Genomic DNA, 12,803 nt, shown 5'->3' on the forward strand with positions numbered 1-12,803 from the left:
TTTTAAATTGCCTTTCAAATGTCTATTCTTGGTGTTGGCTTTTATCAAATAAATTTCCCCCAAAAATGCGACTTAAACTCCAGTGCGACTTATATATGTTTTTTTCCTTCTTTATTATGCATTTTCGGCTGGTGCGACTTATACTCCGAAAAATACGTTACTTAACATGAATGTCCACTTCAGAGGACGCTGGGTCTTTGGAGGTTAAGTGTGTTGCACCCCAAGGTTCAATTTTAGCACCTGTCCTCTTTTCTTTATACATGTTTCCCCTGGGTGCTGTTTTTAAAAAGCACAATATCTCCTTTCACTGTTTCACATTTGATATTTAAATATATATGCCTGTAACTGTAAGCAATAACCAGGTTGCCATGACTACTCTGTAGAACTGTTTACATGATGTACAGGATTGGTTGGGGGCCATTTTTAATAGTTCAACATAATCTTATTAAACTGCTGCAGCCTTATTGTCCCAGCAAGACCCTTAGGTCTTCAGACCAGCTCCTCCTGGCTGTCACAAAAACTAGGCTAAAAAACTGAGGAGAGAGATCCTTCTCAGTGGCATGGCCACATATTTGATTAGTATTCCAACCGGTCCGCAGGCCACAGCCACCTGCTGCTGTTTTGCACGCACAATCAGTGTTGGCGCTACGAATTTTCAAAATGGGGTCCCAGGGACCCCATCAAGTCATAAAAATGGGGTCCCACTGTAAATTTTTGGGGTCCCACTTTTTTGTAAGCGTTTTAAAAACAAATGATAAATGTATGCATTATCCTGTTATATCTCACATTCTATATTGTGTTTTGGAAAAAGGTTGTCATAAACGTTAATTAATTCATTAAAAAAATAACACAAAAGAAAACACATTTTTATGCATATGTAAATGTATTCAGTTATAAATATTCATTCACTGTCTTCTTTCCTTCATGGATCTAAACTTGTCTATATGTTTATTGTAATATTTTCAGTATGGGCTTTTTCTATTTTTAGCCAAAGTAAGACAACGAAAACAACCTGAAGTTGTCTTTATTTTTTAGTTTTAATGCCATGAATTTAATAGTCCGGCCCGCGTGTGCACAGATGTTCCTCCATGCGGCCCATGAGCTAAATTTAGTTTGACGCCCCTGATTATTCTATTAGGTCCTCCCAGTCTCTGAGCCAATTCAAATCTAGGCTAAAAACATATTTTTACTCCCTGCCGTTCAAATCCAGTTAGACAGGATATCTTGGTCGTTTTTATTTCTTCTTTTATACATGTATTATTTATTTATTACATTTGAGTATTTCAGGTGATATATTCTGCACTTCTTTTAAGGTATGTTTTACTATTGTGTTTTATTCGTTCTTCCGTGTTACCATGTAAATGTGACACTATGTGCCCCTTTTCTAATGTCTGTACAGCACTTTGGCCAACTGGGCTTGTTTTTAAACGTGCTATGTAAATAAAAAAACTGAACTGAAATATGCCGTGAAAAAGCAGGAAACAGCTGACAGGAAGTGAGGAGGCGTTACGACGACTAGTCGACTTACACTGTCAAATATTGCACCTTGGTTTTTTTTAATCTTCTACTTGTTGAAATGTATATCATGCCTATTTAATAAATGTGTGCAGATTGTGCACTCTGATGCACATTTGTGGTACTAAATCTGTCTGATATGACTTCATATGGACCCCGACTTAAACAAGTTGAAAAACTTATTCGGGTGTTACCATTTAGTGGTCAATTGTATGGAATATGTACTTCACTGTGCAACCTACTAATAAAAGTCTCAATCAATCAATCAATCAATCATTGGATATGAAATCAGAATAAAAATGGTCATTATAAGACTAAAACGCGTAACTTTCTTCATACTCACGCACATATTTTAGTAAAAGACACTAATCTAACTTCACAAATAAATATATTTTAAGTATTTAAAGTTTAAGAATGTGCTTTTCTGACCTCAGTACTTGCCAACAAGTGTTTTTGAATTACGATCAATTACCTCAATCTAATACTAAACCATTTATAACCTTTATTTTCTCTGAATGTTTTGTTTACGTTCTGTAAAAAGATGTACTGCTACACTTATTTAAATCAACGACTTATTTGCGACCTGAGATCAGTAGGTCGTGAGTTCAAATCCCGGCCGAATCATACCAAAGACTATACAAATGGGACCCATTACCTCCCTGCTTGGCACTCAGCATCGAGGGTTGGAATTGGGGTTAAATCACCAAAAATGATTCCCGAGCGCGGCCACCGCTGCTGCTCACTGCTCCCCTCACCTCCCAGGGGGTGGAACAAGGGAATGGGTCAAATACAGAGGGTAATTTCACCACACCTAGTGTGTGTGGGACTATCAGTGGTACTTTAACTTTAACTTTAATTTTCTTCCAACACTGTGTACCAATCACTGCGCCATCACCGCATTGCGATATCATCTGCAATGTATCGCGATCATTTGGTTACCCTGCAATAATAATACCTTTGACTGAACTCGTAGAAAGTACGTTACCAAATGTTCCTTTTCCCAACAGGCAAGGGATGTTGACCATGCCGTGAGAATTGTACAAAATACAAAATATATTATTAGAATACAATACAACACAATGTGATTGTCATAGAGAACATAAAACATGTATTTACTACTCAAATAACTTTCGACTTCAAATAATATTATACGGCACACATTTATCCGCCATATGATCAGATTGGCTGAGAAACAAAGGTGTGGAGATGTCCCCATTCTTTATGGAAGAGATCAAATTTGGTATTTTTTATAAATGACTGTAACATAGAAATGTGTGTCAACGTTATTACACTCCAGGCAAAATTCTGCATAAATGTAGATTTCTACAAGTAAGGCCAACTTTTTTTTATTGGCTAAATGGTTTACAATTATCAATCAAATCTTGGAGAATGATTAAGAGTACAAAAGCCCTTAAATTGATATATTTGTTATAAACATTTAAAGTGATTTAGTTAGCCTTCTTTGTCTTTTTTTTTTCATATTTGTATTTATTTTTGTTTTCCACCTGTCAACTGTCAGTTTAGCATCTTTGTTTTCTACCTGTCAACTGTCAGTTTAGGCTGCTCGCCGGCTCCTCATCACCACTTCAAGATGGCGGCCCAATTTCTCGCGTCACAGTAGCCAATGCTGCGTCTACTTATAACATGTCTATGGGGCTAACTATTAGCATTCTAGCTTCGAAAAGCGTCAAATTAAAATCACAGTCAGGGTACAAAAAAAGGATATATTTAAGGTTACCTCATTGGCCACATTGACGAGTAAGGGTAAATAAACCCTTTTGGGTGGTTACTTTGGCAACTTTGAAAGGGACTTCGTTTTCCTGTGACACAGTGAGGAAGTGTGCATCAATCATTAACGTCTCACACCACAACACGTACAGAGCAAACATTGGTTCCGTACCGTATATTTACAAAGTTATACAAAAACAATATATTGTGAATATAATTATTTATACACTTCACAAAATGTGTATGTAAACACAAAACTTTAGAGCTACACGTAGATTAAAAAAAACATCAATTTAAAGTCAAAAATGGGATGTGGCAAACAAAATCAGAATAAATAATATTTAAAATGTTACCAATAAAAGGTATCCTGGTCTAATTTCGGTATCGGTCAAGAAATAAACAAATATGGGATTTAACACACATGGTTGCTCTTTTCTTGTGTTTGTCACACAAACTAGACATACTAATAATGAGTGAACAACATTGCAGTCTCAAACAACCCATTTGTCAACATGAAGAAGTATCAAATAATTAGTTACATATTACCTAAACATACGTGTCCGCATCTTACTGCGCTCATTTCTTAACTTCATGAATTATTTTTCCCGCCAAAAAACAAATTACCACTTCACTTCAAATTAAAGACAGCATAATTTCATTCCAGGTGGTTATTAATAAACAGGTTAGTTGTTCACACCTACCATTGTTCTGTTTGACTCATTTCACTTGATCACACCTCTAACGTTCCGCACTACAAAATAAAAGCATGTATGATCACACCTTCTCTAACGTTCCACACTACAAAATAAAAGCATGTATGGTATGGTATAGGACACCTGTGTCGAACTCAAGGCCCGGGGGCCCGCAAAGGCCTGGAATTACCATGCGTCTATTTGTTTGTAAATGTAGTCAACTTTCTATTTTGACAGAAAAAAATACATGTACTGTATGCAATTCCCTATATTTTAAAGCTAATCTAATATCGCAACTAATATATTATCGCACATTCCAAACATCAAAATAAGTACTTAAATATCTGCTCGACTCCTGATTTTGAAGCAACTTATTTATCAAATTGTACAATGTAGAAATTATTTTTCGGTAATTGCCAAAATTTTCCGGTAAAAACACAAAACAAAAAAACGTGTAACATTGTTTTGCCATTTACAGTATTACACCGTAAAAACTACCATAGGTTTTACAGTAAAACAGTGGTATTTTTATTTTTTCTCACCCCCCATTGTTTACCAGTATCTCACCTTTTTTGTAAGGGGCGCCGGAAGTTGGCAGATCCGTCAGCGATCCCGTTCGGTCTCCCTGTAATGTTTGATCCTGTCCTGTCTCCCTGTAATGTTTGATCCTGTCCTGTCTCCCTGTAATGTTTGATCCTGTTCTGTCTCCCTGTAATGTATGTCTGATCTTGAATGGGATTGTGCTGAAAATTGTAATTTCCCCTCGGGGATTAATAAAGTATTTCTGATTCTGTATTGTTTTCCCATTTAAATTTAAAGTTTACATTGTAAAAAAAACATTTCATGGTAAAATTTTGGCAGCTAAACTTTACTCTAAAATCTACATATTTTTCTTACAGTGTACATAAAAATATATAACAATAATTGTTTAATGAAGCAATTCAAAATGTAGATATTATTTACTGTTACAAGTGGACCTCTGAGGGCCGCCATAACTGCGACGTAGCCCCCAATGAAAACCAGTTTGACACCCCTAGTATGGTCTAGGAATGGAACTAGTATGGTCTAGGAATGGAACTAGTAGGGTCTAGGAATGGAACTAGTATGGACTAGGAATTGGACTAGGAATGGAACTAGTATGGTCTAGGAATGGAACTAGTATGGTCGGTCTAGGAATGGAACTAGTATGGTCTAGGAATGGAACTAGTATGGACTAGGAATGGAACTAGTATGGTCTAGGAATGGAACTAGTAGGGTCGGTCTAGGAATGGAACTAGTACGAGTATGGTCTAGGAATGGAACTAGTAGGGTCTAGGAATGGAACTAGTAGGGTCTAGGAATGGAACTAGTAGGGTCTAGGAATGGAACTAGTACGATCTAGGAATGGAACTAGGATGGTCTAGGAATGGAACTAGTAGGGTCTAGGAATGGAACTAGTAGGGTCTAGGAATGGAACTAGTACGGTCTAGGCATGGAACTAGTAGGGTCTAGGCATGGACTAGTATGGTCTAGGAATGGAACGAGTATGGTCTAGGCATGGAACTAGTATGGTCTAGGCATGGAACTAGTGTAGTCTAGGAATGGAACTAGTATGGCCTAGGAATGGAACTAGTACGGCCTAGAAATGGAACTAGTACGGTCTAGGAATGGAACTAGTACGAGTACGGTCTAGGAATGGAACTAGTATGGTCTAGGAATGGAACTAGTATTGTCTAGGAATGGAACTAGTATGGTCTAGGAATGGAACTAGTAGGGTCTAGGAATGGAACTAGTATGGACTAGGAATTGGACTAGGAATGGAACTAGTATGGTCTAGGAATGGAACTAGTATGGTCGGTCTAGGAATGGAACTAGTATGGTCTAGGAATGGAACTAGTATGGACTAGGAATGGAACTAGTATGGTCTAGGAATGGAACTAGTAGGGTCGGTCTAGGAATGGAACTAGTACGAGTATGGTCTAGGAATGGAACTAGTAGGGTCTAGGAATGGGATAGGCTCCAGTAGATTTATGCTGCTTTAACATCTGCTGACTGAAGAATCCTCCATCAAGTCTTTTATTGGGCGCCAAACAATCATACATGCCACACCCACTTCAAGTCCACTACTTTTTCCTAGTACGATCTAGGAATGGAACTAGGATGGTCTAGGAATGGAACTAGTATAGTCTAGGAATGGAACTAGTACGGTCTAGGCATGGAACTAGTAGGGTCTAGGCATGGACTAGTATGGTCTAGGAATGGAACTAGTATGGTCTAGGCATGGAACTAGTGTAGCCTAGGAATGGAACTAGTATGGCCTAGGAATAAAACTAGTACGGCCTAGAAATGGAACTAGTACGGTCTAGGAATGGAACTAGTACGGTCTAGGAATGGAACTAGTACGAGTACGGTCTAGGAATGGAACTAGTACAGTCTAGGCATGGAACTAGTAGGGTCTAGGCATGGAACTAGTAGGGTCTAGGAATGGAACTAGTACGATTTAGGAATGGAACTAGTACAGTCTAGGCATGAAACTAGTACAGTCTAGGCATGGAACTAGTACAGTCTAGGCATGGAACTAGTATGGACTAGGAATGGAACTAGTATGGACTAGGAATGGAACTAGTATAGTCTAGGAATGGAACTAGTATGGTCTAGGCATGGAACCAGTATTGTCTAGGAATGGAACAAGTATGGTCTAGGAATGAAACTAGTAGGGTCTAGGCATGGAACTCGTAGGGTCTAGGAATGGAACTAGTACGGCCTAGGAATGGAACTAGTACGGCCTAGGAATGGAACTAGTATGGTCTAGGCATGGAACTAGTGTAGCCTAGGAATGGAACTAGTATGGCCTAGGAATAAAACTAGTACGGCCTAGAAATGGAACTAGTACGGTCTAGGAATGGAACTAGTACGGTCTAGGAATGGAACTAGTACGAGTACGGTCTAGGAATGGAACTAGTACAGTCTAGGCATGGAACTAGTAGGGTCTAGGCATGGAACTAGTAGGGTCTAGGAATGGAACTAGTACGATTTAGGAATGGAACTAGTACAGTCTAGGCATGAAACTAGTACAGTCTAGGCATGGAACTAGTACGGTCTAGGCATGGAACTAGTATGGACTAGGAATGGAACTAGTATGGACTAGGAATGGAACTAGTATAGTCTAGGAATGGAACTAGTATGGTCTAGGCATGGAACCAGTATTGGCTAGGAATGGAACAAGTATGGTCTAGGAATGAAACTAGTAGGGTCTAGGCATGGAACTCGTAGGGTCTAGGAATGGAACTAGTACGGCCTAGGAATGGAACTAGTACGGCCTAGGAATGGAACTAGTATGGTCTAGGCATAGAACTAGTATGGACTAGGAATGGAACTAGTATGGACTAGAAATTGAACTAGTATAGGCTAGGAATGGAACTAGTATGGTCTAGGCATGGAACTAGTATGGTCTAGGAATGGACCAAGTATGGTCTAGGATTGAAACTAGTAGGGTCTAGGAATGGAACTAGTATGGTCTAGCAAGTGAAAGAGTTGAATGGGGACACCTTCAGTTCCAGAGGAGTGTAACGGACTGTGAGACACAAGCCAGCTGATAAATAAAAGGCTTTATTTACACAAATGTTGGCAAACGCTGGTCTCTTACATGAGGACATAAAAATATATACATGGTGTCGAGATTTCTTTGCATTTGCCACGTTTAGAAAAGATGTCAAAGATGTCTTTCAAGTGCTTCTCATGACTGCTGCTCAGTCTTCCTTGGAATCCATCAGCTTTTTGTCGCACATCAACAATGCAATCAAATGTTCAACTTCACCCATAAAGGGGGCGTGGCCTCCCAACTAAATACAAACTAATCACCTGCCAGCCAAACATTCAAGTAAATATTTTAGCACACCTCCCCAAACCTTGGAGTAGAAACAAGCAGCTCCCCCTGGTGGACAATATTGGCATACATTATTGTGTGAATGCTCCAAAACATTCACACATGATTTTCTACACCAAAATGCATCTATTTATTCAACTTCTTCTTCTTCTTCAGATTTTGGCGCGCTCTACCTTCCACATTTTTCACCCGATTCCAACCGTTCCAACTTCAAACTGTTCAGCCTATTCGGGAATCACAGGCTTTTCCTTGACAAATTCCAAAAATTCCCAGATTTCCCAAAATTCCAGTTTTTCCGGGACATTTTTCCCATTCAAAATGAATTGGCCATTTTTCAAACTTTCACCATTTCCACATTTTTCAACTGATTCAAACTATTCCACCTTCCACATATTCCACTCATCCTGCACATTCAAACTTATATTTTTCCAAGTTAAAAAAAATTCCAGGAATTCCCAGAATTCCCGTTTTTTCAAACCCTTTTTTTGACCCTTTTTTCTGGTGACTACTCCTTCCACATTTTCCAACCCACTTCAACCGTTCCACCGTCAAAAAAATTCCTCTTAATCAGGACAAAAAACAAAGTTGTTTTTCGAACTGGAAAAATTCCCGGTTTTCCCAAAACTCCAGGAATTCATTAAGACAATTTCTCAATTAAAAATGTTACTACTTCAACATTTTTTGACCGATTTAAAAAATTCCAACACCAACCATTTCAACTTATTCAGACCATTCAAGTTTTTTTTACCATTTAAAAAAAAAAATCCCGCTTATCCCGAAATTCCCAAATTTTTGGGAAATTCCCGTTGAAATCAATGGGACATTCTTCAAAGTTCCACAACTCCCACATTTTTCACCTGATTCAAACGGTTCCAACTTCAAAATATTCAGCCTGTTCGGGAATTGTGTGCTCTTACTTCAACAATTCTAAAAAAAATTCCAGGATTTCAGCTCAAGGTCAGCATTGGAGCATTCACACGCAATTCCTTCTGGAATTGCCTCAACTAGTTAAACTACTTCTTCTTCTTCTTCTCCAGTTTTGGCGCGCTCTTCCTTCCACATTTTCACCCGATTCAAACCGTTCCAACGCAGGACTTTCCTTGACAAATTCCAAAAATTCCCAGATTTCCCAAAATTCCAGTTTTTCCGGGACATTTTTCCCATTCAAAATGAATTGGCCATTTTTCAAACTTTCACCATTTCCACATTATTCAACTGATTCAAACTATTCCACCTTCCACATATTCCACTCATCCTGCACATTCAAACTTATATTTTTCCAAGTTAAAAAAAATTCCAGGAATTCCCAGAATTCCCGTTTTTTCAAACCCTTTTTTTGACCCTTTTTTCTGGTGACTACTCCTTCCACATTTTCCAACCCACTTCAACCGTTCCACCGTCAAAAAAATTCCTCTTAATCAGGACAAAAAACAAAGTTGTTTTTCGAACTGGAAAAATTCCCGGTTTTCCCAAAACTCCAGGAATTCATTAAGACCATTTCTCATTTAAAAATGTTACTACTTCAACATTTCTCGACCGATTTCAAAAATTCCAACACCAACCATTTCAACTTATTCAGACCATTCAAGTTTTTTTTACCATTTAAAAAAAAAATCCCGCTTATCCCGAAATTCCCAAATTTTTGGGAAATTCCCGTTGAAATCAATGGGACATTCTTCAAAGTTCCACAACTCCCACATTTTTCACCTGATTCAAACGGTTCCAACTTCAAAATATTCAGCCTGTTCGGGAATTGTGTGCTCTTACTTCAACAATTCTAAAAAAAATTCCAGGATTTCAGCTCAAGGTCAGCATTGGAGCATTCACACGCGATTCCTTCTGGAATTGCCTCAACTATTTAAACTACTTCTTCTTCTTCTTCTCCAGTTTTGGCGCGCTCTTCCTTCCACATTTTCACCCGGTTCAAACCGTTCCAACGCAGGCTTTTCCTTGAAAAATTCACAAAATTCCCAGATTTCCCAGAATTCCAGGTTTTCCGGGACATTTTTCCCATTCAAAATGAATCGGCCATTTTTCAAACTTTCACCATTTCCACATTTTTCAACCGATTCAAACCATTCCACCTTCAACACATTCCACCATCCTGGACATTCAAACTAATATTTTTACAAGTAAAAAAAAATCCAGGAATTCCCAGAATTCCCGTTTTTTCAAACCCTTTTTTCTGGCGACTACTCCTTCCACATTTTTCAACCGTTCCACCGTCCAAACATTCCTATTAATCAGAACAAAAAACTAAGTTGTTTTTCGAACTGGAAAAATTCCCGGTTTTCCCAAAACTCCAGGAATTCATTAAGACCATTTCTCAATTAAAAATGTTACTACTTCAACATTTCTCGACCGATTTCAAAAATTCCAACACCAACCATTTCAATTTATTCAGACCATTCAAGTTTTTTACCATTTAAAAAAAAATTCCCGCTTTTCCTGAAATTCCCAAATTTTTGGGAAATTCCCTTTAATGGGACATTCTTCAAAGTTCCAAAACTCCCACATTTTTCACCTGATTCAAACGGTTCCAACTTCAAAATATTCAGCCTGTTCGGGAATTGTGTGCTCTTACTTCAACAATTCTAAAAAAAATTCCAGGATTTCAGCTCAAGGTCAGCATTGGAGCATTCACACGCGATTCCTTCTGGAATTGCCTCAACTAGTTAAACGACTTCTTCTTCTTCTTCTCCAGTTTTGGCGCGCTCTTCCTTCCACATTTTCACCCGATTCAAACCGTTCCAACGCAGGCTTTTCCTTGAAAAATTCACAAAATTCCCAGATTTCCCAGAATTCCAGGTTTTCCGGGACATTTTTCCCATTCAAAATGAATCGGCCATTTTTCAAACTTCCACCATTTCCACATTTTTCAACCGATTCAAACCATTCCACCTTCAACACATTCCACCATCCTGGACATTCAAACTAATATTTTTACAAGTAAAAAAAAATCCAGGAATTCCCAGAATTCCCGTTTTTTCAAACCCTTTTTTCTGGCGACTACTCCTTCCACATTTTTCAACCGTTCCACCGTCCAAACATTCCTCTTAATCAGAACAAAAAACAAAGTTGATTTTCGAACTGGAATTATTCCCGGTTTTCCCAAAACTCCAGAAATTCATTAAGACAATTTCTCAATTAAAAATGTTACTACTTCAACATTTCTCGACCGATTTCAAAAATTCCAACACCAACCATTTCAATTTATTCAGACCATTCAAGTTTTTTACCATTTAAAAAAAAATTCCCGCTTTTCCTGAAATTCCCAAATTTTGGGGAAATTCCCTTTAATGGGACATTCTTCAAAGTTCCACAACACCCACATTTTTCATCTGATTCAAACAGTTCCAACTTCAAAATATTCAGCCTGTTCGGGAATTGTGTGCTCTTACTTCAGCAATTCTAAAAAAAATTCCAGGATTTCAGTTCAAGGTCAGCATTGGAGCATTCACACGCGATTCCTTCTGGAATTGCCTCAACTAGTTAAACTACTTCTTCTTCTTCTTCTCCAGTTTTGGCGCGCTCTTCCTTCCACATTTTCACCCGATTCAAACCGTTCCAACGCAGGCTTTTCCTTGAAAAATTCACGAAATTTCCCAGATTTCCCAGAATTCCAGGTTTCCCGGGACATTTTTCCCATTCAAAATGAATCGGCCATTTTTCAAACTTCCACCATTTCCACATTTTTCAACCGATTCAAACCATTCCACCTTCAACACATTCCACCATCCAGGACATTCAAACTAATATTTTTACAAGTAAAAAAAAATCCAGGAATTCCCAGAATTCCCGTTTTTTCAAACCCTTTTTTCTGGCGACTACTCCTTCCACATTTTTCAACCGTTCCACCGTCCAAACATTCCTCTTAATCAGAACAAAAAACTAAGTTGTTTTTCGAACTGGAAAAATTCCCGGTTTTCCCAAAACTCCAGGAATTCATTAAGACCATTTCTCAATTAAAAATGTTACTACTTCAACATTTCTCGACCGATTTCAAAAATTCCAACACCAACCATTTCAATTTATTCAGACCATTCAAGTTGTTTACCATTTTACAAAAAATTCCCGCTTTTCCTGAAATTCCCAAATTTTGGGGAAATTCCCTTTAATGGGACATTCTTCAAAGTTCCACAACTCCCACATTTTTCATCTGATTCAAACAGTTCCAACTTCAAAATATTCAGCCTGTTCGGGAATTGTGTGCTCTTTACTTCAGCAATTCTAAAAAAAATTCCAGGATTTCAGTTCAACGTCAGCATTGGAGCATTCACACGCAATTCCTTCTGGAATTGCCTCATCTAGTTCGTATTGTGTTCTCGCCCCTTAGTTTTCTACATGTTTTAAAAAATAAATAAAAAATACCCCTAGTGTTTGTCCGCCTTTTACTCCTCCAAAATAAAAGCATTCTCTTCTTTCTCGCAATGAACGCAGTAAACTTTGGTTATGTCTCGAAATCATTCAAAAGCAGCATATGCGAATAGTGTAACCATGACGACCAGCATCCCCTTCAGCAAATGTACAGGATGTGCTCTTTTTTTTGGTCCAAGTGATGAACGTCTACACCGGAACACGTTTATGTCGACGTCAGCGCTTGTTGTAATGAGACGCTTGTCAACACGTTTCATAGAAATGATCGTATTGTGTCTGGATGTCGACGTAAGCGGGCACTTTTTCAAAATGATTGACGAGTTGGTCGACATAAACGTGTTCCTTTTGTATGGATGTCATCACTCATAGAGAAGTCACATGATCGCGCCAAATGGAGCTGGTGGAGTTACGGCTGTCTGATGATGATGTCACTGCGGGGCCCCCGGGGTGGCGGCCACAGAGGAGCTGAGAGTGTTGGTGGGGGTGGACAACACGGGCGAGCCGGTGAGTGTACCCAAGGCAGTGGAAGCTGGCAAGGCGGAAATCCCTGCAGGACGACAAACATCGATATCATTTCATCTGCTAGTAATAATATTAATGATAACAATAATCACAACAATTACTTC

General features: G+C 38.5%; 1 protein-coding gene across 1 annotated transcript in view; it reads right to left on the bottom strand.

Moving 5' to 3' along the window:
- Nucleotides 1-7,513: 7,513 nt before the first annotated feature.
- LOC133643389 (casein kinase II subunit alpha) overlaps nucleotides 7,514-12,803 on the bottom strand; it is a 42,061-nt gene continuing 36,771 nt past the window's right edge. Inside the window, exon 13 of the mRNA XM_062037934.1 lies at nucleotides 7,514-12,724. Coding sequence (XP_061893918.1) covers nucleotides 12,606-12,724 — 119 coding nt within the window. The 3' untranslated portion in view covers nucleotides 7,514-12,605. The remainder of the gene's footprint in view (nucleotides 12,725-12,803) is intronic.

This window comes from Entelurus aequoreus, linkage group LG26 (genome assembly GCF_033978785.1).
Source record: "Entelurus aequoreus isolate RoL-2023_Sb linkage group LG26, RoL_Eaeq_v1.1, whole genome shotgun sequence".
Taxonomy (NCBI): Eukaryota; Metazoa; Chordata; class Actinopteri; order Syngnathiformes; family Syngnathidae; genus Entelurus; species Entelurus aequoreus.